The sequence below is a fragment of the Corapipo altera genome, unplaced genomic scaffold, assembly GCF_003945725.1.
Source record: "Corapipo altera isolate COAL_440 unplaced genomic scaffold, ASM394572v1 1, whole genome shotgun sequence".
Lineage (NCBI taxonomy): Eukaryota > Metazoa > Chordata > Aves > Passeriformes > Pipridae > Corapipo > Corapipo altera.
The window spans coordinates 20776069-20802538 of NW_020884873.1; the positions used below are offsets into that span (position 1 = coordinate 20776069).

The 26470-nt window shown below is 38.1% G+C and overlaps 1 protein-coding gene and 1 long non-coding RNA gene across 11 annotated transcripts in view; one reads left to right on the top strand and one right to left on the bottom strand.

The window, feature by feature from the left end:
- Window positions 1–23081, top strand: part of ANKS1B (ankyrin repeat and sterile alpha motif domain containing 1B) — a 423271-nt gene extending 400190 nt beyond the window's left edge. For 5 of the 9 annotated variants that reach the window (XM_027666823.1, XM_027666799.1, XM_027666806.1 and 2 more), the window contains 5 exons: window positions 9173–9259; window positions 13795–13932; window positions 20211–20378; window positions 21168–21256; window positions 21367–23081. In XM_027666823.1, coding sequence (XP_027522624.1) covers window positions 9173–9259; window positions 13795–13932; window positions 20211–20378; window positions 21168–21256; window positions 21367–21406 — 522 coding nt within the window. In that variant the 3' untranslated portion in view covers window positions 21407–23081. Of the gene's footprint in view, window positions 1–9172; window positions 9260–10880; window positions 10975–13794; window positions 13933–20210; window positions 20379–21167 lie in introns of those variants that run through there. The other 4 variants (XM_027666865.1, XM_027666857.1, XM_027666814.1 and 1 more) reach the window with 3 other exon arrangements.
- Window positions 1372–17759, bottom strand: LOC113958555. Of its 2 annotated transcripts, XR_003531554.1 has the most exons (4): window positions 16991–17759; window positions 14488–14613; window positions 5629–5728; window positions 1372–3361 (listed from the first exon to the last, which is right to left on the bottom strand). It is a non-coding gene; the product is annotated as an uncharacterized LOC113958555 (long non-coding RNA). The 2 variants fall into 2 exon arrangements; XR_003531552.1 differs by lacking the exon at window positions 1372–3361 and having other exon boundaries at window positions 4721–5728.
- Window positions 23082–26470: the final 3389 nt, after the last annotated feature.

Consider the following 26470-nt stretch of genomic DNA (forward strand, 5'->3'; position numbering starts at 1 on the left):
AGCCATGGTGAACATATCATGATCTGGCATGATTAATTAATGAAGAATGTAATTGTTTGCTAATCTACCAAATGTGTACAATTACACAGATGAATGAGCTAATTTTTTTCTTCTGTGTATCGTAAGTTTTGTATGCAAGATGCCTCTGAGCATGAGACGTGGCATTCAGATCAGTTAGAAAGCTGGAAGATGTGTAAAATTCATGCAATCGGACAACCATTTCCTACTGGTTACATATCTGCAGCACACAGACTTTTATACAAGCTGTTTTAGCTAAGGGCTTGCAGTAATTCATGCTTACTAGATTGCCTAAAGACCTGAGGCTTTTCAGATAATTACATGCTAATCATTCCGTACCTGGACTTAAACTTCTCTAAAAAAAAAACCCACAACAACTTGACACAGGGGGATCTACAATGAAATATACTTGTTCTGGGGAATTAATTGAGGCTGCAAGCCTACCATCTTCCAATTCAGTTTTCAAACTGTCAGGCTTAGCAGTTCTATTTTTTAGGCATATGCCTGCACAGATCTTAGAGCAGAATTTGACACCATAGTAGCATGTGACAACTTCAGTAAGTTTTCTGACTGAACTAGGAAGCTTAACATCAAAAAAGGCACTCTAAATAATTTATAGGTCTTTTAAGATATATTTTTTTGAGTAATAAGTTTGACCAATTTAAATTATATAACTGAAAGAACTAAGTGTTTGAAAGCAAATTTAATTTAAAATACAAATTTTCTATAAAAATAGTGGAGTTGCACTAGTCGTCTATAGTGCTGTACAGGGCACTTATATAGCACAGTGATGGGGTTTATGTACATTTATTTTTTATATTCTCTTTTGAAATCATTGTGCTGTGAGAATGTTTATTTTCTAGTCTGAGTTTTTTTATTGCAAAGATATTTGAATAATACAGTTTTTAATCAAGATTTCATCTATTTTTTCTATGTAGTCCTTTTAATCATGTTCCTATTCAAGCCAAAAGCAAAAAACTTTGACTTAATGGGAACAGATTATTATTTTAGCCTATTTCCCAGTGAGAAAAATGGATCTTTTTCCAAAACTTTTTCCCTATGATTGTGCTCTGAAAGTTGGTGTCTGTGAATTTGGAGTCCAGGTTGTCCAAAGTCATCCTGAAATGTTGCATTTTGCTGTGATGATCATTATTGTATTTAAGTACTACTGGGTTGTCATCGAAAATGCGGCTTCTGATGTAGTTACATTTTACTTTAAATGTATTGAAAGGGACATTTCACTTAAAAAAAAAGAACTTAAAAGCTAGATATATTATTTGCTGGCTCTGAGGTACTGAATTCTGTACACTTGTCCAGTGTCTCTAAAGTCAGTAAGATTTTTACATAGGGTTGTACTTTTGTGATAGAGCAATATTTTTTAATTTTAGTATTTTATTTGTATTTCCATGTCCATATTTCAAATCTGTAGCATGCTGCAATCTGAAACGTCTTGGGGGAGGGGAATATGTCACTCGTAACCTTGTACCATGTTGAGGTCACTCCCTGCAATTTTTTAGTCTTTCTGGACTCAGCCACATAATGGTTTTATGGAGAATGTATGAAAATTAGGTACCTAATTTTTCTGTCAGTGTGGCTTTAGATTCTCCATCTTTAACCTAATGCTGCTCAAAAAAGTGTTGATATTCACTGAATGTCTTCCAGTCAGCAGATGCACAAGAGTGAAAGAAGTATATCAGTGAAAAAAAAAAAATCTTGATCTTCCTTAATCATTCATAAATACAGAGAAACAACAAAAATTACGTGTTTTCTGACTGCAGATCCCTCACTGTTAGTTGTAGATGCTCCCAGGGCTTTCAGTTATTGCAATTGATGGTTTTGGTTCTCAAGGGAAGTGTCATGCAGTTATCCCTTCTCTCTCTCCACAGAGAGGCTTACAGTGGCCTCCTTCTCTTATAGCTCAAGAGTGAAGGGAGATCCTAAATCTTCTATAATGTAAAAAACCACCAATAATAGTAAAAAACAAAAACAAAACCTGGGAACCTTTGTTTTAATAACTCTTCTTGGCAATCCACTGTGCTTCTGGGCATTGTGGAGCAACGTGCTCCAGCAGGGCAGATGATGGATTTGTTTGGGGAAAATCATGCAGATGCAATAACTTGAGCTCAACATTAGGGTCAAGGTTATACATGTTTGGGTTTTTTTCCCCACCCAAAATTGCAGATTCTTGTAACCATTCAAAATTATGGATATTTGGCATAAACAGTGTTTTTCCATTCGTATATTTGCACTCCTTTATATTTTATCCAGCTATTTTTTCTCACAAACTGCCTTTGCAGTTGACAGTCCTGTCTCCTTATCTCCATTCTTCACCTGCTCTAAACTGACCTTTGCTACTTGGAGATTAAATCTTGCTGTCCTGGCCAGAGTAGGTTTATTAATTATATTTGAGAGATGCCTTCAAGAAGTTAAGAGCTTTCATCTTTCCCAGTGTGGAATAGGAAATACTGCAAGTTGCATTTTCAATCAGATTGATGCCTTCACTTTAAATCGTCATAGGAAAATGAAGGGAGAATACAATGTGTTTGCATCAAAATAAAGACAAGGAATAAAGTTAAATTTGAGCTAGGAAGGAACTTGTTCTCTACAGAAGACTCCATCTGGCATTTACACATCTGAATTCCTTGACCAGGTAGGAAGGGGATGGTTTTATACTTACTGGCATGAGCACAGCACCAAGGATGACTCTTTCCTTGCAGCAGTGTTAAATCACTGATGTTGCATACACCGACTGCACACTCTGAACCTATCAGATATTTACTGCAGCAGAAGGGAACTTAGATTTTGTTCTTGGATCCTGCCACCTTCCTGAGTATTATGTATCTTTCTTATTTATTTTGTTGTTAGAAAAGAGGTTCTAAAATTCAAGTCAAAGTTCTGAGGAACGAGCAATATAGTTCTGTTCACAAAGCAGGTATTTAAATGTCTCGCTGACTTAAGACCAAAATGTCAAAGTTGAAATTGTTACAAAATCTGCTTCTCTTTTTCTCTGGGAGAGGAAGACGAAGCAGAGTTGACTCGCTGAAAATAGGCAGCATCTGGGGCATTTCTTCCTCATTTCATTTCTTCTTACATAAAGAAGGACGTGAATTTAGATGGCAGTCTCCTTGTTTCTACCAAACCCTTTCTACTTTTTGATCTCCATTTCATTCCCTCGCCCCCAAAATAGAAGTGTAGAAGCCTCCATAGGCCTCCTAGTGAAACTAACCAGGCAAATAAATGTTGGGATCAAACACTGTATTTGACGATTCAGGTTCTTCAGTCTCTGGTCTCTTGGGACTTGTAGCTCTCTCTCTCTCTTGTGTGACTACTGCTTTGGGAGGACCTGCAGTGGAAAAGGCACATGGATATTAATCAAAAGGAAAAAATAAGTGGTGGAAGGTCTTCAGTCCCTATGCACATCTACATCATACTGCACCATGTTCTTCAGAGGATTTTATGTCCTTGAACTCTGTGGCTGAAAGGAATCTAAGGTGTAGGAGGGATGCAGAGGAGTGTTTAGAGATACTGCAAAAGCAAAAAACCATCTCACTCTCAAGTACATGAGTTGCAGGTGCACCCCCAGTGCAATGTTCATATTAATGATGTAGCTTGGAGGCATCCACTAATTGTAGAGAGGTAAACAGTCTTGTACCACAAGGATTACAGATGCAGTCTTATTCCAAGAGGTGTTAAATTATGTCAGTAATGCATTTTTAAGCCTTTTGGACTGAGAGAAGTTACTAAATATTTGTTACAAGGCAGACTTTAGTTTCAAAATTGGTTTCAAAACTAACTGTTCAGTTGTGGACTTTGACTTTTTATTTCCATTTCATCTCATGCATGATCTTGTCAAAGGAATTCATTAAAGTTCCTCTTCCACAGCTAGTTGAAGGAGGTGATTGTCTCGCTGTGCTCTGCACTGGTGCGGCCTCACCTTGAATATTGTGACAGTTTTTGGGCTTCATAAGCCTTAAATAAGTAGCAGACATTTATGCAGGTATGATAGTAGGTGGCACTAATATATATTTTGAAATGTGCAGTCTGATGCCATTTGGACTTAATAGTTGCTACCGGTTTAGGAAAAAGTTCAGAATCTTTCAGTGAATTGGTTTCCAGTGCATAATTGAATAGGAAAATTGCCAGCTACAATGTTCATATAGCTATTAAAAACCAGTGTAGGACTGAACTAGCAGATTCATTTGCAAAAGTAGAAAGCCAAGATGAAAATTTAAGATTTTACAGGCTCATAAACTTGTACTCAAAATTTACTTATGTATGGGATTGTTAGTGACTTGTCATAGTTGAGTAATGTTTTTTTACTGTTTATTTGCAAGATCAAGTATAATTACATACACAGTAAAACCTAAAAAAGAACATGATTTCATTTTAGCTGCTGTATGAAATCTGAATAATCCAGTTATAAATGTGTGTATAAGTACATTGAAGTGGTCAACATGGCAAAGTAGAAGTACCAATGTATTCCATTTCTTCTTGGCAGGTAATAAATAATTGAGATGAAAGCGTTTTCAGAATGAGCTGGATTACAGCATATGCTATGCTTTATCAAGTGAATGTGTGAGCATCTTACATGGACACCATTCTGAGTGTGTGTCTGAATTTCTTATTCAACTGCTTTGTGTGTGTGTGCTCAGAGGTACCATGTTTTGTACACTGCAGGAATATTCTGAGTACTCTCAGTTCTGCACAGAACAAGGTATTGTAGTACAATCCTGTCCTGAAAAGGTTAAAAGCCTTTCAGAGTTAGAGGTTTTGTATTTGCTTTTTAAAAATAAACTGCTAGTTTATGTTACTTTATTCAAAGAATGCATTCCTCTGCCTCTTAAGCCATTGCTAATTACCTTGATTTGTTAGGCACACTGGCAGGGTGGATCTCAAATTATTTGGATTAGTTTATATTCAAAATAAATGTCTAGCAGTTCTGCACAGCCTTTAATGCAAAATCAATATACAGGTGGAAATGCTTTACCCACTTAAGACAATTTGTAGTACTACTATACTTATGGAAATGTGTTTAGAGGCTGGATGTGAGAATGGTATTTTTTTCAGTGAAACTAAAGAAAATTCATAAATTATGAAAAGCAAACTTGCATTGACTCGCTTCCTCTCTGGCACCACTGCTCTTGCATCCCCTTATGACCCATTCAAAAGGAGGAATTGGGAGCAGCCCTGTCCAAGCCTATGCAGGCTTTTGGCACTGTCCTATATAATGGCTGCAGAGCGTTCAGATGCAAACTCTGAGTCATAAATTCAGATCTTTTTTGTACAAGCAATCACTGTACTAACCAGGCAGTTATGGAGATGGTGCCTTCCACCTCCTTCCACTGGACTCATCTCCACTGTAGGTGCTGAGGGGATGAAGCAGCTTCATTGCAGCAGCTGCACCAAAATACAGATGAGACCACTATTCCTGATATTCTGTATTCTAAAGAGGAAGAGGCTCTATGTCTTTTGGGGGAGGTCTGGGGAAGCTGCACATATATCACATTAGATTTAGGATGGTGATGCTTTCTTCTGTCTTCCTCTGTCTGCAGACAAGACTGCTTTATGGTTCTTGAATTATACATGACCTGCTTTCACATAGTCACCTACCTGTCCAGCATGAAGTATTTCAGAGGTGGGACCAAAGCTCAGTCTCTCTGGCATTGCAGACCGTGCAGCATTGAGACTTCTGGCTGCAGGAACAGTGCACCTGTGGAGACAGGGCATGCACATCTGTCCGTAGGTAGATGACCAGCTGATCAGTGACAGGCACTGGCAAGGAGCCTAGAATAGGCTTGCTGTTCATCCAGGTGATTCCCCTGAAGAAGTGTATTGAAACAAAGAGCCAAAGTTGCAGTCACAAACAATGGAGTTCATAGGAACTATGACCAGTTCCAGGCTAGTGAGCACTTGCCCAAAGACAGTCACTATGATTGCTTCTATATGAGATGAAATATAATCCTACTTCTCTGGTATGAACACACCTTGGAGCATTAGACCATATGTCAGCATGCACATGACATGCAATGCCAGCCCTCAGCTGTGACTCCTATAACTTTGGCTCAAGTCCATCTGCTTCCCATAGAGACACCAGATGGACAAGAATATTTTGTCATCTCATTGTGTCCTTGTGGAGTTGATACGGTGGCTAGAACCTGAAAAGCCCAAGGAAAGAGAATACTGACTCCTGTGTCCCACCTTCTCAGATTCTGGGCACAGGCACAGGCAGAGATGCCCACTTGGCCTTCACAGAGATGTGAAATGTCTGACCAAGAAAGCTGTAGGACTTCATTCTAGAATTCAGAGCCAAAGCAGTTACAGTGCCTGAGTGAATGGTATTCATATTGTATCTCTGAAAACTAACGTTACACATTCTGGCAGACACCTGCTCCATTAAAAAGAAAAGAACAGGAAGCAAATAGTATGAGCTCAGCATGACAACTCGAAACTGTTGAAGCCTGGAAACTGCTTGGAAATAATAATTATGTGGTGGACTTCAGTTACTGTATCACTGAGAGTTGAGCAGGGGAATAGAGCTGTGTGTTTTTCTTGATGGCACTGTCATAATAACAAAGTATGTTATTCCACTGCCCAACTCTTTGTTGCAATGGGAGTACCAGTGCAGAGTTGTTTCCCAAAATCCTAATTCTACACTGGACTCCAGTCTTAACAGAACACCTTTACACAAGTCCTGGGGGTTTTATGCTTTACAAGCTGATGAGGAATATCCCCTGCTCCTTACCAGCTGAGACAGTTTGGCCTAATAAATTACGAATGTCCGTCAGTCTGATTCATTTCCTAATTTGCCAACTGTAATTGAATAGCTCTTGATGAGCTGTTTCACTGAGATACAGTCTTCTGGCAGTTCACAACCTCAATTAAATACTAGAGGTCAGGTCTGGTCTAGACAAATCCAGGTGGATGTGGAGCAGATAAGGAAGATGATTAAATTACAAACTACTGTCTAGAGGAAAGAGGACACTCAGATATTTGGTACAGCATGGCCTTGCCAACAGGAGGCTTCACCTTTATGACAAATGCCAAACAGGGAGAATTAGACCAAAAAGCTAAAATATGTGAACTTAGTAGCCATGTTTGTACAGCACGTTGATGGAGAAGGGGAATTTTGCTGCTAAGGAGGCAAGGAAGGACGTAATTACAATAATCAGAATGGGAGACAAAAAGCTCTTACATGTAGCTGTCAGACTAGAACAAAAGGACAAAAGTTGGATGATTGGTGCGTTGCCAGATGATTAAAGTGATATTGTCATATTTGTGACTGTTTTGTCTAGTATAAGCATGTGCGGGGTTTATTGCTTGTTATTCTGATAGATGTATACACTGCAGCTTCTGTACAGGCACCCTCATGCTTTCTGTGCATTGAAGGTGAATTTTATGGTAAGGTTTATTTGAGATCTATTACAGTGACACACACACATAAGCACAGGTAGGTACTTGCTCTGCTTTTGGCAGGGATACCATTTCTTTCTCCGCTCAGTTCAGAGACATGCAAATCAGATTAATGTCTTCCTTCAGATTTTGTTAAAATTCCTCAGGTTGTTTTACCATTTAAGCTGTCATTTTTTAGAAGTGCCTAGAATTCTGGGTGAAAGGAGCTTTCTCTGGGATAAACTGACACTTGATTGTTGTCTCAAGTCTCTCGTCATTTGATATGGAGAGATGCAACAATCCTCTCTATTACACGGATGGGCAGCGCTCTCCTTGAAACCTTAATTAGAGGTTTTAGTCTTTGTGGAATGGACACTAATTGCAGAATGTAGCTGGATCTGTAGCTTTGAATTTTATGCTGGCAAAAATGGAGTCTCATTTGATTCTGTAAGGATTGAGAGCTGATAAGGAGACTTGATTACAGGATTTTGGTTGGTTTTGTTGGGGTTTTTTTTGTTTGTTTGAAGCTTTTGTTTTGCTCTCTAGTGTTAGCATCACCTATTTTTTTAAAACATATTTTCTTCAGTTACAGTCTGTGTTTTCAAGCTTATAACTATACTTGTTTATTTGTCTTGGATGATATAAAACCACTACTGCTACTTTTGTTTAGCAGCTCTAATGATCTTCCTAGGTGCCAATTCTAGATCTTTCAGCATGTTTACACTTTCCGTCTGTGTGCTGGTGCTTCTTCATGTTTACCTGTAACTGAACTTACTCTTTCCTCTCAAGAAAATATTTGATTGATCTCTGTGATTGTTTGCAGATGCTCCCATGAATAAGCATTCTCTGAATGTTATCTAATTTATTTATCTACAATAGTTCTGTATAGAATAGTCCATCGTTGTCTTCAACCTTAAAAGAATTCAAATCAGCTATAGACTATTATGCCATATTTAGTTTTTTCTTTGGTTGGTTTTGGGGTTGTTTTAGTAAATTTAATTTGTAAACAACATTTTTTTCTTCAGAGAACTTAAATCTGATGCAGATATTTGCCCAATCTGTTCAGCAGGAAATGTCTTTGCTATGTGTGTCATATTGAAGGCACACAGAAGTAGACTAGCATAAAAGAAAAAACAATCTTATAGGAAGGTATGAACTGTAGGTAGGAGAACCTGGCACTGAGGGAATGCAGAATAACCCTCCATGCTAATTCATGTGTAAAGCAGCTTCCAGTAGCAGCTGCACTCAAAGTACAGACGGTCAGACGTGACAAGATACAACATTGGGCTGACAGATTGATTGGCAGGCCTAGAGGGTTTCAGGGGTAGTTCATGTCACAAATACAACTACAAGAAGGCAATAGAGTGAAATATTTCTAAATAACAGCTAATTACAGGAAAGAAATGGTACTATGAGAGGTACTGCGCTGTTGGTTTTTACAGCTGGGAAGGGCAGGAGGAGGGGAGGGAGCGATGGATGGGGCATGTCAGGTAGATGTCTTAACCACACACATTTTGAGAAATGCTGGTTGCATGACTGGTCTTTCTAAGCCTGGCAAAGTTACTTTATTCTCTTCTCATTGTGTTAGGAAAAAGGAGAACTTTTATTAGTTTTGTAACTGCAAGGCAGATATTTCAAATGCCCAGAGCATAGTCAGCTGAAGAAATAGTAAAATATTTGGTTAACTTAGGTATTTTATCAGAAGAAAAGAGCACTGTTCTTGCAATGCAACACAAGTCTAATAACATCTTCATTTTGATTTCAGAAGTCTACAGAACAAATGAAAAAAGTACCAACCATTGTCCTGTCTGTTTCTTACAAAGGAGTCAAATTTATTGATGCCACAAATAAGGTATGTGCAATTATTCAATACTAGCTTTTATTTCTCACAACTAGGAAAAATAGTAATACCTATGAGGTCCAGGCCAGAAAGGGGACAGATTTGCACTTTGCATTTTCCTCTCTTTTCTTTCACCTCTTCTCTCCAAAATGGATGTAATGTCATTGCCATTCTTCAGAAACTCAGTCTGGAGGACAAGTGAAGCAGTTTTAATGGCTTATTTGGAGAACATTGTGTCCAGCGTTCTTCCATTAAAAGGCAAGCTTATCACAAAAGACATTTGGCAGGGAGCCTCCGTGGAATCCTTTATATTTATTTATTTATTTGTTCATTAATATAATTCGGGCAAATAATTAAAAAAACTCTCACTGAAATAAAGATACATGGTTTTATCCAGGGCCAGCCATTTTAAGAATAAGAAACAGGAGACTTAAATGTCCTTTGAAAAATGCTAGAGGCTCTCTGTGAGCTGTTTTCCTGGCACTAGCCACTTAATTCCCTGAACTGCAACAGTTTCTTAGCAGTTGTTATTCCATTTTTTTTTCGTCTTCCTGTGTGGCAATGCTCCTGTGCTTTGTTTCTTATGCTTTAAAATACATCCAAAATCTTAAAACAAAAAAAACCAAACTAACCAAAAACACAAAAGCAGAAATTGAGAGATCAGAGAACTCAGTGATGGATAGAGCAATGGATTAATGCTTAGCCAAAGTAAAATGTACAGGCTCTGTAAGGAGGAGTAAAGTAATGCATGAATTTCTCTTCTTTGGATGCTTAAAGTGGCAAAAGAATGCAATTCATACTGATGCTTTCATATGAATAGAAAATAAATTATCTTTTCTGTTATGTGACTAAAATTCACTGAGCAATATAAAAAATAAATCTGACTACCCAACTACCTGACTAGGTTAATAATGTATAGAGTGGCTTTGTGTTGCTGAACATTCAGACCTCACAGTACATCTAACCCAGTATCCATCAAACTTGCCAAATGAATCAGGTTTTTAAAGCTGTTTAACTAGAACTGGGTTTTAAGTGAAGGATGGAAGCAGATTTGTGAACTTCTGCTAGAGTTTGGAAACCATATTTAGAGTTAGAAGACAGCATAAAAGAAAAAGTGAGGTGAAATTACTGTTATGTCAGGTCTGGCGTTTGCCAGAGCAGAGAGGCCAGGGATTCCTGTCAGCTCCTTTTTCTTCCACTGATTCAGAACTGAGCTTCTACAACCCTCATTTCCTTTATGTTCTCTGATGTGCAGGGCATAAATCAGGACATTGTAATGCTATTAACTCTAGCTTGGATAATGCTGTTTTCAGCTCTTAAATCTCTTCCGTAGCATAAAGGATGTAACTGCAGTGTCCTTAGGTTTACCAAAAAAAATCAGGAGAACAAAAGGAGCTTCCCGTGTCTATTTGTACAGTGCATAGAATCTTACGTAAGATGGAAACTTGAAAGAAGTTTGGCAAATTGCGTTAGATGGCTCTGCACGAGTCCCACTGAAACCTTATGCCTAGTAGTGCAACGGATGTTTTTGATGGAGGTAAATAATGCCACAGTCCTGTGTTTTTTCTCAAGTGGTAGATTGCTTTCTCTCCAGTTCAAAATCTGCACTGCCTTTCCCTTCTGTAAAAACCAGGTAATAGCCTGCAACTCTCCCAGAAGCATTATCATCCTTGTCCACAGTGTGCTGTTCCCAATTCCTTCAAGACCCAAAACAGATTAGCACTAAGGTGAGATCCTATTCAGACTTGTACTGCTTCCATATGAGCTTATAGTTGATGGCGCTGGGCACCACTTAGCAATAAATGCATACTTTTTAATTACAAAAATAGCTAGCAGTTCTGTGCTTGAAAACTCAGCTCCCATGGCTGTTCATCTTTTTCCTTTATACCACCAAGCTAAGAATTTGTATTCCAAGTCATAGCAGGCAAAGTTTCAGGTGATGAAGGGGCCCTGACCTCATTCCTCGACAGCTATTTCAGTGGCGCCTTGAAGCTTGGCATGACACCACTTTGACATGACACCATTTCTTTGCAAGTGAGGCCAGAAAGAAATTGCTGCTTAGGAAAAAGCAGACTTGCAGAATTTTCTGGTGGCTCACAGCTCACTCTGTCTTCTGGGTGATTTCTGCCAGGAGGGAGATTGGCTGGCACGAGGTAGGCAAGCAAAAGGAAGGTTGCTTAGCAAAAACCTGGTCTCTCCAAGGTATTTCCTTGGCAGAACCAGAACTGACTTTCAGCTTCCCTGCTTTTTGAGAAACCAGAGGTTTCTCTTGCCAGACTGAGAGACAATTTTAGAATGACAACTGTGCAGTGTCAGTCAATGCCTGAGGAGCATACCCAGAATGGCGAGCTGGTTCACAGCCTCCTACTTTCTACAGAACAAGACTATTGGTCTACTGAAATAGTGACCCTAGGAAGCAGAAAACACATGCAGTGAAAAATGTTTAATTTTGAAAGGAGATCACAGAGGATGTCCTATAGCAGCTAGGGAAAAACTCAATTTCACCACTAATTTTCACCCAGAAGATTCAGTTTAGTTACACTTTATTTTATTTAAAACAAACTTGATATTTGTATATTTCTAAAATTCACTTGGTTTAAAATTAAAATATTAAAATAATCTCTGTGAGTTTTGACTCAAGTGCAAATCCCTGTGTCAACCCCAGGTCACCTAGAAAAGTTGCAGCACAGTAGAGCTCTTTTCTCATATGCTGCATAAAAATTCACGTGATTACATTGTGGCTCATGATTTGGCATAAGTACTTCACATATGATTTTATGACCTTCCAAGCTTTAATTCTTTCTGCCTTCTAAACTACAATGTTGTCAACACCACATCAATGACAGTGTATTACAGCTCTATCTGTGGATATCTGAATCCCTGGTTTTGGTATAATTCTAATTCTCATCAAAATCTTTAGTGAGGGTAAAAGTTATCAATTTGAGAACAAAGAAAATAAAATGCTTCAAGGAACATAAAAAGCGACCAATTGTTAAGCAGAGATTATATGTGTCATTATAAATTGGCATATATTGAAACATAAGTACTGGTTTTGTCATTTTTATGAATAATGCATTAAACAGAAATAAGTATGTTGCAACAATTTAGGAGGATTATTTCATTTCTTCAGTAACAGTTTCCTTATCTCGGTTTTTCCGTAATTTGAAATATGGAATACTTTTTATTAAGATTTTTCCTAAGTGATGATTTCTTCAATTAGATATATTACTACATTTTTTTGATAACTTGACACCTACATGCAAGGGGGAAAGTTGCCACTTAGCAAATGAAAGAAGATATGACAAAGCATCTAAAGTGATTTAGTTGCATATAATAATAAAAAAAAAATTAATAAAAGAGGAAGAGGAAGGGAGGTGGTAAGGGAAAGAGAAGGGTGAGGGAAAACCAGAGATGTTCAGAGATTGTTTTAACATGGACAGATGCCACCAAGGCAAGTGGTGGCTGTGCAAGGAACTGGGACACCACAGATGTCACATGTTCCGTGATGCAGTTGTGATGTCATGCTGCAGCAGGCTTGATCACTTTGGACTTCTGTGGAAATGCTAGAGCTACAGCCAGCAGGGCCACAGTTCAAGAAAGCATAACTGCTAAGTAAATTCCTATTCAATTAATCATTCTTCTGTTGGAATAAACCCTTTCAAATGTGTATGTTGCTGAAGCAAGGCCTAATCATAAGCCACTCTGCAGTATCTTCTTCTCTGGCTTCATGGTTCCTTTGGCCTGAACACAATAATTACATATCAGCAATTTCTGTAATGAATATTCATAATTTTCTCCAAAGCTTTAAGACAACTTTTTTTTACTTCATCAGACAGACATGCCCCACCTCTATCTCAGTAGTGTGCTATAGCTTACATTGGCTGTTGCAAGTAGTGTGGCTCGGTGCATGAATGGTTTCATTTTCCTATATCTCTCTTACAGGATGCTCTTGTCAGTAAGTGGAGAGAAATTGCCAGATCCTCCTGTAGTTATCTTTTTAGTAATCAGAAGCCTTTTAATATCTCATGGTTTCAGTTATAAGTCATGTTTGGTGTTTTTTTCTCTTGAAAAGGTATAGCTAAAATTTGTCAAACACCACATGCAAACATCTGGCTATTGAGCCTGCTAGGTTTCACCAGATCCTGTCTGTCAGTAGACTGAAACTGTCCTATTTTGATTATTACACAAAAAACCAGCAACTTCATAAGATGCTCATATAGTGCTTTGAAACAGTATTCATAGCTGTATGCCAGGAAATAGGTCTCTTTGTCAAAGGATACTGAATAAACTGTACAAAGCACAAGTGGCCTCATATGCAAGACTCTAGTACATAATGGTTTCCTACCAGATTTTTGGCAATTGAAGAGGATCAAAATTCCAAATACCTATGTAAGATCACACATGGGGTATATTGAATCTCTTCTTACTAAGATATTTCTGAAATACCTCAGTACAGCAGATCAATATAAATGTGAATCTAAACCCACACCTTTTACAGCTCTTTTAAATTTAATTCCTAAATTGATTGCAAATTTCTTTTTAAACAGAATATCATTGCTGAACATGAAATCCGTAACATTTCCTGTGCTGCACAAGACCCCGAAGACCTTTCTACATTTGCGTACATCACTAAAGACTTGAAGACTAATCACCACTACTGCCATGTATTCACTGCGTTTGATGTGGTCAGTTTATAGAACATACTTCATTTAATAGTTCTTTGTAATAGTAATAGTTATTTAATTCTTTTAAAATGTTTTCAGGGTATATGATGATTAATGGAAGGTATCATTCATTTACCACATGAAAAGACTAATGGGATATCAAAAGGACATTTCTGAAGAAGAGCCAAGATTTTCTTTGATATCTCATTTTCCATATTAAATAAGTCATCTCTGTCACCTCAGCTGTTGACTGTAAACTTAGCGAGTAGCTTTTCATACAAGTCTTGACATGTAATTCTTATGCTATAACCTTCCAAGAAGTTTGTAGCAAGCAGGTTTGGCCACCTATTCTGAAATCTTAGTCCGTTTGCATTATATACAGTGCTCAATCCTGCCAAGATGTAGGTTCAGGAACTAGATCAAACTATGTTTGCAGGGCATCCTGCATGTTTTACTGCATTATACTGCCTGGGCAGTCAGGGAAGGACAGATTTGATGACATCCAGCCTTCTGGGTTTTCACCCTTGTGTGTCCATCCCATGCCCCCTAACAAGCAGCTAGAGGGTCGGAACTTACTTGAGGGGGCCCTCTGAGCCTGGACACATCGCACCTTCTTGAAGTAGATGGAGGCTGCTTTTTGGATGAAGAGGTCAGATGTTACCACCAGGAGTGATTTCTTCAGATTTCTTTTTTTCTTTTAAACTGGAAGAGGGTAGGTTTAGATTAGGTATTGGGAAGAAATTCTTCACTGTGAGGTGGTATGACACTGGAACGGGTTGCCCAGAGTGGTTGTGGATGCCCCATCTGTGAAGTGTTTGAGGTCAGGCTGGACAGGGCTTTGAGGAACTTAGTCTAGTCAAAAGTGTTCCTGCCTGTGGCAGGAGGGGATTGGAACTAGATGATCTTTAAGATCCTTCCCAACCCAAGCCATTCTGTTATTTTGTGATTCTTACCCTGCTGTTCCATGACTTTTAGTTTCAGTGTTAAGCTGGATCAGTCCCAATAACTCATCTCTCTAAATATTGTTTAGACTTTTTGGCATTATACTGAATAAATTGGAAAACTGAAGCTTCTTCTGCAAATGTGTAGAAAATGTATGAGAAGTTTTGTATTTATTTTAACCAAAGAACCGAAACACAGATCTGACAGAGACCACACAGGTAGCTAATTACATATCTTAGGAGGTCCTAGGAACATTTCGCTACTACACTGAATCTGAAAGATTTGAAAAGTCTGTAACAACAGAAATTATTATTATTTGCCGATCCCTCTGTTCTGCTCTGCTGTCTGTCATGTCAGAGGGAGTTTTAGCTTGACAATTAAGGGAGATATGGAATTTGGTGAAATTTTATTTTATCAGCAGCTTTACCTTTTCAAAAAGATATTCTTTATTTTGAAAATAGCAAATTAATTCTTTATTTCTTATTTCCGTGTTCAAATTTTCTTGCCTACGTATCTCAAAATGTTATTTCAGCGTAAGTCCTTAGAACTCCTGTTATTTTGGTGGAAAATTACTCAGTTCTTCCTATATTTATGCTTCTCAGATGGGGATGCACAAATTATTACTGTTGCAAGAAATCATGAACACATCAATTAATCGGCCATGCAGTTTTGAGCTAAATTTGGTGAAATAAGTGGTAGCTATAGTTTTTAGGACTAAGATTTATTGTCCAAAATTTTCAGGAGTACTTGCCCTTTGAGTTGTGCACAAGAGAAATTTAAGGTGCTATTAAAACTTCAAAATTATTGAAGAAAAAATATTTTACTATAGTATAATGTGTATGAACTCTTGAAACATGATTACATGAATATAAATAAGTTTAAGAAATAGAAGGGCCTGAACGGTGGCATTTTATTTGGGACTGAGGGAATAGTTAACATTGCATAGCAATAGCATGTAGGAGAATTTAAATAACAAGTTATACAGGTAGGTTAGAAGCAATTCTAGCATTTCAGTGACATTCTGTTGTTTAAATTCTCTGTGGGCATTTTACTGTCCACAGAGAGTAGAAAAAACTTTAAAATTGTGTTAAAAATAGATAGACGATGGTCAACAAGATGTTCTATTATACAGATTTTAGTGATAAGTGAATCAGCTGAAATTAGACTGATTGAGTGAGGTTATTATTTCTCCTCATCCATTTAAATATTTCTTAATGGTTTTGAAGTACTGCAGTTTCATTTATAGGTTTAATAATCAAGCACAAACATAGACTCAGGTATATAGCAGATAAAATTCATCTCCTTTCTTGGCAAGGGAAGAAAAGTGATCCAGGAATAATTACATTTTGCTCACTTCCTGTATCCTAGGAGGAGCATTTAATACCCCAAGCACTTTAAACGGCTATTTTAAGCAATACAGAAACTTTATTGTCAAACTGTCATAACTTAGTTTTCTCCTGCAACATAATCCTCAGTGGGGTGTTACCTACTCAAATATTCCCTTTTTGTGTTGTTTTATTTCTCAAGATCTAGCATTTTTGATGCAAGTACAAGCTGTAGAAAAAATAGCTAGATATTCAGAGCAGAAGCATACAGTGAATTAAATTTTCTGTTTAAAATCTAATGCTCATGTTAGAGCCTGATCTCCCAGTTTACGAATAGAAGCAATCCTACTCATTTGTCAATGGATAGAAGTTTGATCATTTCAAGAAAAATAAGGTTTAAAATGGTAGAAATCCACAATAAGTGTAAAAATATGCATTTTAAGTTATATATGTTATGGCAATACAATATACGCAATGTTACAGGAAAAAAATCACTCTGAAGTCTTTCAGTTTCTTGGGAAATGTGGACAAGAACAATTTCTTTGTAGATAGGGAAGTATTTTAGTAATGTCAACCACCAGCATAATATTTCAGAATAGCTCAGAGTTAAAGTTCTATAATCAAAATTGCAAAAACATCTTGACGAAAGAATATTGAAGAAGACAAGGTTTGGGGGAAGAAAAGGATTTATTGCTCAATATTTGAAATCTACTTTCATTCACTTACTAAGTAGCCTTAAATCTACCACTGAAGGATTCCCTCTTGAGAAACAAACCATCATAACATCCTAAACCATCATAACCATCCCTTACCAAATTCTGGCTCACGTATTGGAGACATCCAGAGTAATTTCCATTGGATATTCCTTCATTGCCCAATGCACCTATGAATAGAAGACAACAGAAAAGTCAGTTAAAATGTAAGAAAACAATCAGCCATTGTAATAGGTTGGCTGAATTAAAGCAGATGAAGAATCCTGACTCAGACTTGCACTGGGGTGTTGAATTGTAACATTGCAAAGCAAACAAGGCAATTGACCTCATTTCTCATCTCCCAGAAACTGTTGCTTAAAGGCATTAGCTTACTCACTTTCCTTCTTTGCAGTACTGAGCAAGGAGTAGGATTGTAGCAGCCTTGGAAGCACCACAGTCCTAAAGGTTTTGCCTCATTTCTAAAGGGCTTGATGGGGTTCTGTAAAGGCCAGTGTCTTTTACAGCGGCCAGGGGCTCTACAGCTTTGGTGCTAAGCATCTTTCAGGGAGGCAGACCTGTATCCTTCCTTTTGTGCCACATGTCAAAAGTTCAAATAGTTTCCTTACTCCATCAGAAGGATTTCCACAATGGATTTTGTGGTTTGGTTTTCCACCCCTATTCCCACAGGAATCCTGCTCTTACCTCTCCAGTATAGCCCCTGCAAGAATCTGTACCAACTCTAATCCTTATAATACTCTCCCAGTACTACTGGTGAGAAATACCTCAAACCAAGCTTATTTACCTATGTTTTTTTTTCAAAATACAGTTTTTCAGATAAGTTCTTTAAATTTTACAAGGTACAATGTTAAAGCCCTCCTTGCCTCCATTTGCAGACTTCCCTTTGTCAAGGCTCTACCACAGTACACAATGTGTGAAATTTATGTACCCGTTTGCATTTCGAATATTGAACAGAATAGTGAATGTTCTATTTGCTATATTTCAAATATTTATTAACCAGAGAAACAGTTATATGTTTCTTATGGCTTTCAGGCTCCAGGCAGGCCTATTTTTTCATTTTACACACTACAAAGGAAAACAAATAATAGTGGCTTCAGATAGGATGCAGGACTCAGACTAGATTTATGGCTTAGCATGGCAAACTTTTAGTCTGTCTCCATGCTTATCTTAGAGATTTTCAAGCCTGTCTTGGTGACATTTTGGTATGCCTCGCTGGATGGCGTATTTTCTCAGTCCTACTAGTGTTGCAGCCTGCATTTTCTGCAAGCCATTACTACACCCTGTCTTGCTGATGTACTCCTTAGTAATAATGTTACCCACTCTAGACAATCCCAGGATGATATAGTATGCTCTTCTAATGTCACAACAGCTGATTCTAAAGACATCTGTCTTTAGATTAATATTCTCGTCCTACTAAAAAGCACGCTCCAGTTCAAATTATATTATTCTCTACATTTTTAACAGTTATACTCTGCTGCTCTTAATTCTATAGCCAGCATTCTGCTAAAAGGCAGAGCAGTTCATAATAGCCTCTTTAGTTTTCCTTTTATTACAACTCTGGCAAACTGCATCCTCAGTGTTTCTCGGTCCTGGCCAGTTTCCCTTGAAGTTAAAGGGAAGATAATTTGGAGACTACAGCTATCAAATCAGGCAGACATTTTTATTTGGGAAGCTCTGAAACTTTGGCTGGCTTGCTGTTGTAACTGCAGTTGTAACTGCTGAGAGCATGTCCCAGTGGAGGAGTATAATTGTTTTCTGTCTGACCTAACACAGGCCAGAGCTGGCACTTTTATAAGAAGCTCTTATAATGAGCTAAATATGCCAAATTTAGCCTGTACTATCTCACTATACACGTGTGATAAAAAAGGGATTGAATTCCTTCAGGGAAATGAAAGTGTAGGGTGTGAAATAAAATGCTTATCCATTTAACTTTGTTTTAACAATTGAAGGACAAATTATGTACTTCCAAATGTGTTGCCTTGCTTTCCAACTTACTGCAGATGTAACAGTTAGACTTTGACTAGGCAAAGACATGTCTCATTTAAAATTGTATCAGAAACGTGGGAATTTTAAGGGATCACCTAGTTTCAAAGCAATGCAGAATTGCTTCCAACTGTGGGCTATGGAGGTTGAGGGAAGGAGAGGGTAACTTCTGAATCACATCAAAGATTTATGAATAATTTTAAGGGGACTGTAGGACTTCATATGGAGGCAAGCCTGCAGGCTTGCATTTGCTCTGCAGAGGTTCAAAACATTACTGCAAAGTTAGTAGCCCAGAAACAGGCTAAAAATAGGCTCTAGTAGGAGCCCAGAAATAAATATACCAAAACAAACCCACAAACCTGAAGAAAAATTACCATAGGAATTCACTTGCTGCTTAGATTTAAGGTCAAACTTGAAACTTACAGCTGCTTTTTCACTGTTGTAAAACTGTACTAAAAAAATATTTATACCAATCCTCTGATACCTCATTCATGCTTTATAAATCTTTTAACAGGTTTTCTTCCCCATATTCAATGAGGATTTAAAGTATTCTACCTATAACACCAAACTGGTCAGGCTTCAGAGCCTGACTTCTCTGGTTACGCGCACCAACTCCCTTCCCCTTGCTTACAAGAGTGTTCTTACATGGCAGTTTAAACTCAAACAATTTTACTTCTAGAAAACAAAACCATGAGAAGGTTTCCCCAGCACTTGAAGCACACATCCAGAGTGGTGCACTGACTTCCATGCACGCCTAGCTGTACTGCATGTGTGAAGCAGAATATACACTTTCAACACTGGCTTTTTTGTCCTTTTGGAAGCATCACACCAGTGCTGCAGCCTCCTCCCGTGCTGCTTGGTGAGCATCCCAAAGCATGTAGCCAGGGAAGCAGCACATCAGGCTGCTGGCTCTGGAGAAGGACAGGTCAACAGAAGAGCTCCAAAATAGAGCAAGGCCAAATGTCACATAGGTGCAGTAGTGCAAGAGGGGTGGGATCACAACAGGAGCAGTTATGGGGTGAGCTGGGAAGCTGGGGCAGTTAATGTACTTGTTCTGAAAAGAGATGACACTCTTTTTTCACTCCTGTTTCCATGAGACAATGTTTTCAAGGGTTTTAGAAGTAATTACTTTCAATACAATAAATTACATTTAGATTGTTTTTAATCAATGAGAAATCAAATGACAAATGTAAACATTACAGAGACTAAAGAAGCTATTACCAGTATGACTTTAATTATTTACATTGCAAATCACTTCTGTAGGCAGTACTACCCCACTTCACGTATCCAACAATAATACAATCTCACTCCAATTTTAACTGTTTCTGTTTTGTTCCAGAATTTAGCTTATGAAATCATTCTTACCCTAGGACAAGCATTTGAGGTGGCCTATCAGCTTGCACTACAAGCACGAAAAGGGGGCCATTCTTCAACCCTCCCAGAAAGCTTTGAAAACAAACCCTCTAAACCTATTCCCAAACCACGTGTTAGTATTCGGAAGTCAGTGGTAAGTAGAAGGTAGTTATGCATGCAAAAAACCCCAAAATTCAGCTATACAGTTAAGAGTTTATATACTAGAAGCTGTACAAATAAAATACCTGTTGAGTCAGAAATGCTCCATTGTGTCACCTCTGCTCATCAGCCGGCTGGCTTGTGTCACCACAGCACAGGCAGCTGTTTCAAACAACTGCTCGTTGGAGCCTACATATTGATTGTCTTTAAAGGGCCCTCCTGAAGTGCAGAGATGACAGAGAAATATTCTTTTATAGTACAACTTTTAAAAAAATTATGAAAGCTATTTTAAATCAAGTGAAAATACAGGCATAGGGTGATTTTGGAGGGAAAGGAGAAAAATGACTGCACACTGTATCATATTCACTGGCTATAAAGTGAGGACTGTGATATTTAATTACTGGGTGAGAGAACGGGGAAAAAAAAATGTATGACTTTACACTTTGTCATCCATTGCCACAGAATCTTCCTCCATAAAATTGTAAGTAGGAACGTTTCCTGATGCTATCGTCTGTCTCATTAGCAAACAGACTTCTCAGGATCGAGCGTGGCTTTAACGAACTATGGTGCCCTATAGCTTGGGGGTAGACACAGCTCTGATCTCCACAGGAAGAAGAAGGCAGCCGTGAGTACATGGGAGTGTAGACACCACCATACTCGCTGCTGTAGGACTTTGTCCACTCAGGATTTGTTCTGTGTTCTGTTAGTTTAAAGAAAAAAGTTCTGCTGGAGCTGCTGTGCACAGAGCTGGTAACCCCTGTGTATGTTTGCGTTTGTCTTACAGCAGATAGATCCATCCGAACAAAAGACTCTTGCGAATCTACCGTGGATTGTTGAACCTGGACAAGAGGCCAAAAGAGGCATTAATACCAAGTATGAAACTACAATTTTCTGATACAAAACTGTCCCCCTGTTCCTTGTTGTGCCTTGCACGCCAAGCAGTCACAGCACAGCCTTTCCTTTATGGCAACGTTTCAATCCAGCAGAGAGGAAGACTGCACTGTATGGTGGCCTTGTAACTAACAAAAAAGGCTGACAGTCATTTCTGGTGATGTTCTTCTTCCTGCAGCACTGACAGAAGAATGACACTATATGAAGACTTTTAAAATTACAGTCCACAAGAGGAGTGAGAAACCTTATTTTTCACGCAGTTCTCCCTTGTGACTCTGCCACAGTGCTTTCTTTGATTTCTTATTTTAGGATTCTACTTTTTAAAGAAAAAAAACAAAAGGTCTCTAAACTAATACTACTGCTGCCTATGAGTAGAGTATTTGATTGGGTTTTTTATTTGAATCCTGGCAGTTTTTAATTGAAATAGAACCAGAATTAATAAATAGATTATTTGTGAAACCACTGAATTCATTAATAATTACTGTGTTGAATAAGGAACTCATTAAAGTGACAAGAAATTAGGTACCCTGATTTCTGTGTGCGCTGATTTTATATGTAAAAATTGATGTCCTTTGATCCTCTACAAAAATAAGAACCTCTTGCATTGTAGCAAAGGATCAGAGTTTTATGAATTGATAGAAAAAGGTATTAATAATGCACAGAAAACATTTATTAGATATTTTTATGGAAGAGAAGTACTATAGGAAAACATATGAATATTTATGGAAGGAAGCCAGATTAATTATGAGAAATATTGTTTATTTTAAAGTTAAGTAAACGACTGCTATTGCAGCATATGAAAATTGTAAGACTTGTAGCATCAGTGCACTGGATGTTCCGTGTAATCAGTCTGGAATGAAAGTGGAATGGTCATTCTACTACACCTACATATAGTTTATGCAGTTCAACATTGCTATAGCCATGAATTCTACTAATATTTTTAAAAAACAATCTCAGTGGTTCTAAAAAAAAGTCAAAACCATGGATTTTGCTATCAAGATTTCTGTCACAGAAAACTTGTTTGAAAGAGTGTTGATAAAATTCTATTGCAAAACATTTTCTAAATAAAAATACTGAGAAAAAGAAAAAATTCCAAAGTAATAAAAATGTTTTCATGGAACAAAAGTTAAGCATTTGCTTAATATTTGATTAAATAAGATTTACTTACTTTTTCTTTGAAGTGTTTTAATTTTTTTAATGTCTGTGGAGTATTTGTATAATACCATGATGTATATTTATGTAGAACTGAAATTATAACAGTACAAATATCATTATAGGAGAAAAATGACATTTTAACGTATATTGTTCTATCCAGTCAAATTGTGAATCATTTTGAAGTTCATTATAGAGATATTGAAAAATTGTGTGGTTGTCTTAATGTTTTTTTAATTATTATTTCATATCCAGCTGAGGTTTTTCAGTTAGAATCATCAGTTGGTATATTCCAAAAAATGGATAATTGAACTTGGTTTAAACCTGATAATTGTATATGGTTTAGTTACACCTAATCATAGCGCTGAGTGATGACATACTTTTAATACAGTATTCAATTTACTTGAACAAAATAGTTCCTTGTACATATTTTTGCCTATTCACTGTTGATATGTACTTAGTCAACTGACAGTAAAAAAAATAACACTAAAAATATGGTACCAAAAGGAAAATTGTATAGGAGAACAGTAAATAGTAGCCTCACTGCAACAAAGACTTATGTAAATATGCTTGGGCTTCCAGTTATAAATTTTGTAATTTTGTCATTTATTTATATCCTATAAAAGCACACAAAATAAAATGAAGTTGTACAGTCCCAGTGCTTTGTGCATCATTTTATCATTGCTAAAGGAAGTAGGTGGCCTGATGCAAAGGGTACTGAAATGCGTGCAAAGTCCTCCCCTCCCATTTCCTTGGGCTTCAGATCTTGTGCTGAGCAAATCCAGAAATTGCTGTGGAGGCAGTTTTGGTTTGGAATACGGATTTTGTTTACACGTGGTAAATACTTCACACTTTAAAGTCCTTAATTAACTGGTTCTTCCATGCACTAATCAACTGCTGACTTCCCATATTTAATTGCACCCTGTAAAAACTCTCGCAGGGAGTTCTGTTAAAACACGTTCACTTCAGGCACACAAAGTACAGAGTGGCCAGGTTTTCAGGGTATAAAACTGGAGCACCTCTTATGCAGCTGAGTGACCCCTAAAATTAAAGGATGAGACAGGAGTTGCAGCACAACTCTAAGCAGATGCAAAGGAAAGGTGTGAAACAACAGGAAGAACTGGCACCTTGCGGGAAGAATTTGATCTATGTTTATCAAAGAGATGTCAAGTAGGTAAGGTGGCACAGTAAGCAGCTGAACTTGTTTGGGAGAGATAATTGGGGCAAGAGAGACTGAGGATGACTAGCAAGACTGATGAAAGATGAGATAGATGAAAGACTGCTAGGGCAGGAAATAAGTGTGAAGGTTTGGGGACACAGCAAGGCACTGAACAGAAGCCCCCAGAGCAGAAAAACTGAAACTAGAAGGAAAGATAAGAATTAACAGACATAAGGCACTTTTGTAATTGCAGAAACCTGGGACTTTAGAAGGAAGTATTTCCCTCACTAACTGTGATACAGTGTAAGCCAGTTGGAGAGAAGTCCATAGAGTCCCCTCTGGCATGGGACAGTTGTTCAGCAAGGGTATGTGAAAAAATTGGAGTATTAGGATGCTGTAAAACCAATCGCAATGACTGTCTTACAGTGGGAGGGTGGAGAACAGGCAAAAGAAGAGAGGTGATAAAGAAGTAGATTGGATTTGACATGAGCAGATAAGCAAATTCAAATCAAAATGAGGTGTGGGTGACAAAGGATTTTGAGAATTATTTGGGTAAGGTCTCTAATATGCTGTTGTGAATGGGTGTTTTAGGTCACTCAAAGAAACACTGGCAAAGGTATCAGCAAAAGCAAGTTTAATAAAAATGTGAAAGCACGATGAAGTTCATTGGTGAAGTGCACTCTCCTGCTTACTAGATGGTTAAAACACACAGAGAAAAATCAGACTAAAATCTAAAATCATTCAATCTAATACTAAAGTCAGTCTAAAATTATCTGCATGGAGGCTGGGGATGGGAAAAGGTAAGGTGGAAAAGGGTAAGGATAAAAAGGAATGAGTCACAAGGTTCAGAGTGGACCCCCTTGCCAAACTCAGCCTCAGACTTAACCAGTGGTTTAGGCCTAAAGGTTTTAACAGCTCTTAAACATAACAGCACTTAATTGATAGCATAATTTAAACAATTTAAGAAAATACTTCATAAAATTTACAATGAGCACAACAGTAACTCACAGGCTTAACTTATGAATCTAACCTACTTAAGACTCTAAGAGAGCAACATTCATAGTACATTTGCTATAGTGTATTCATACTTGCATGCACACAGACCTAAAGGAGTATGTACAAGGTATGTAATACCTGTGAAAAATTCCCCTCGAGTTCAGTGCTCAGGTCTGATGCCTTTGCACCTTCTCAAAGGGCAAAGGGTTGAGCCTCAAGGAGTGGGGGTCTGAGCCCAGTCTCCATCACTGGCTTTTGGCTGTGATCCTCCAAACTTGGGAGCAAACTTTGATAGCAAACTTGGGAGTTTGCTGGGTCTGAGAAGGGTCCCACTCAGAAGGAGATTTCTGGTCGCAGCCCACTGTGGTCCAGGAGAGCTCAAAGGGTCTTACTTAGGACTGCTGTTTATTGGGTCACAGGAGACTTGGCTTTGAACATAGTAATTTTCCATCCTGGCCACAATTCGGGTCAGTTACTTTCTGTGAAAAATCAATCCTAAAAATGTTGTTACACGTGCATTGTTATTCACGCAGGAGAAATAAGTTTCCAAGGCTGTTCACTAAATAACAAGAGCTCATTAGCCAACATAAGTTCCTGGGGGCAGACAGTGTTTCTGATAAGCTCAAGGAGAGCTTAGCCCAGCTATTATTTATCAAGGCCAAGGCCTAACAAGCATTTCTGAAATCATAGTGTGGGCTGAGGTGGGAGGAGGGATGTACCACTATGTATGCAAGGCAAAAAAGCTGCTGCTGGGAGAAGGATTCAAGTTGGAGAAACTCCTGAGGAAACACTATGTTTGTGGAGCTGGAGGGTTTCCTAAAGCAGATGTTTATACTGCATTTCAGACTGGACAGAGTGACTCCTCCAAACTGGTCTAGTGTTTTTTAAAAGCCAGAAGAGCCACTACTCACAGCTGGCAAGAAGGAACACTCAGCATGTCCAGTTCTGGTGTCTCAGTTCATGAGAGGCTGCTTCTCCTGCAGAAGAAGGGTACACACGCCTTGCAGTTTAAAGCCAACATCTCAGCATCAAAAACTGGCATGGCCATAAAATGGTAACCATTGAGAAGACAATTGGCAGGTTGGCTGTCCTTTGAAAAAGAAGCAGCATGCTAGACAACTAATAAACTTGCACTTCCAACTGTGAAATAGTTTATTCCTTCCATTCTAGGTTAAAACAGGCAGTTTGTGCCACGTGCAGAACTCTAATTTTGCCCTAGATTTCTTTCAACGTGTCTGTTCAGTTGGCCTGCTTCACACTTCACTGGAGTACAATGTCTAAGATGTCATCAAGACAACAATCTAGAAATAGTAACTTAACTGTCTCCAAACTACCAGCCCAAAAAACAATTGACTCTGTGGAGGAACTATGTGGCAGTGACAAGTACGTAAGTGAAAGACATGGCATAGGGATTAGGGAAAATATTTAGATGTGGGCACTTAGATAAGAAGAGGGATAGCTGTTATCTCATGTTAAAAAACCATCTGAAGAGAGTGGGAGAAAAAAGGGCTCTTAACTGGCTGGAAATATTGACAGGATTTTCAGCTCACTGGAAAGCATAGGGGTATAATGCTCAGGCTTCTACTGAAAAGCTCTTTAATTGTTTAGTCCTCTGTAACTTCATTAGGTGAAACAGGTTCTTTGCTAAGCTAATAAATGGACCCTACCACTATCAAGTCCATGCTGATTCTAGTTAATAAAATGCTGATTCTAGTTAATAAAATGCTGATTCTAGTTAACTCTCACAGCTGTGAGCTGATAACCTGAGCTAGACAGAGGTTGACCAGAAGCTCAGCTAACTGAAACACATACACAAGCTTCACTTGTGGCCAGAGTTCGCACTGGATGTAGATTTTGTAGAACTGGTGGATGATTTCCTTCCTGCTGAC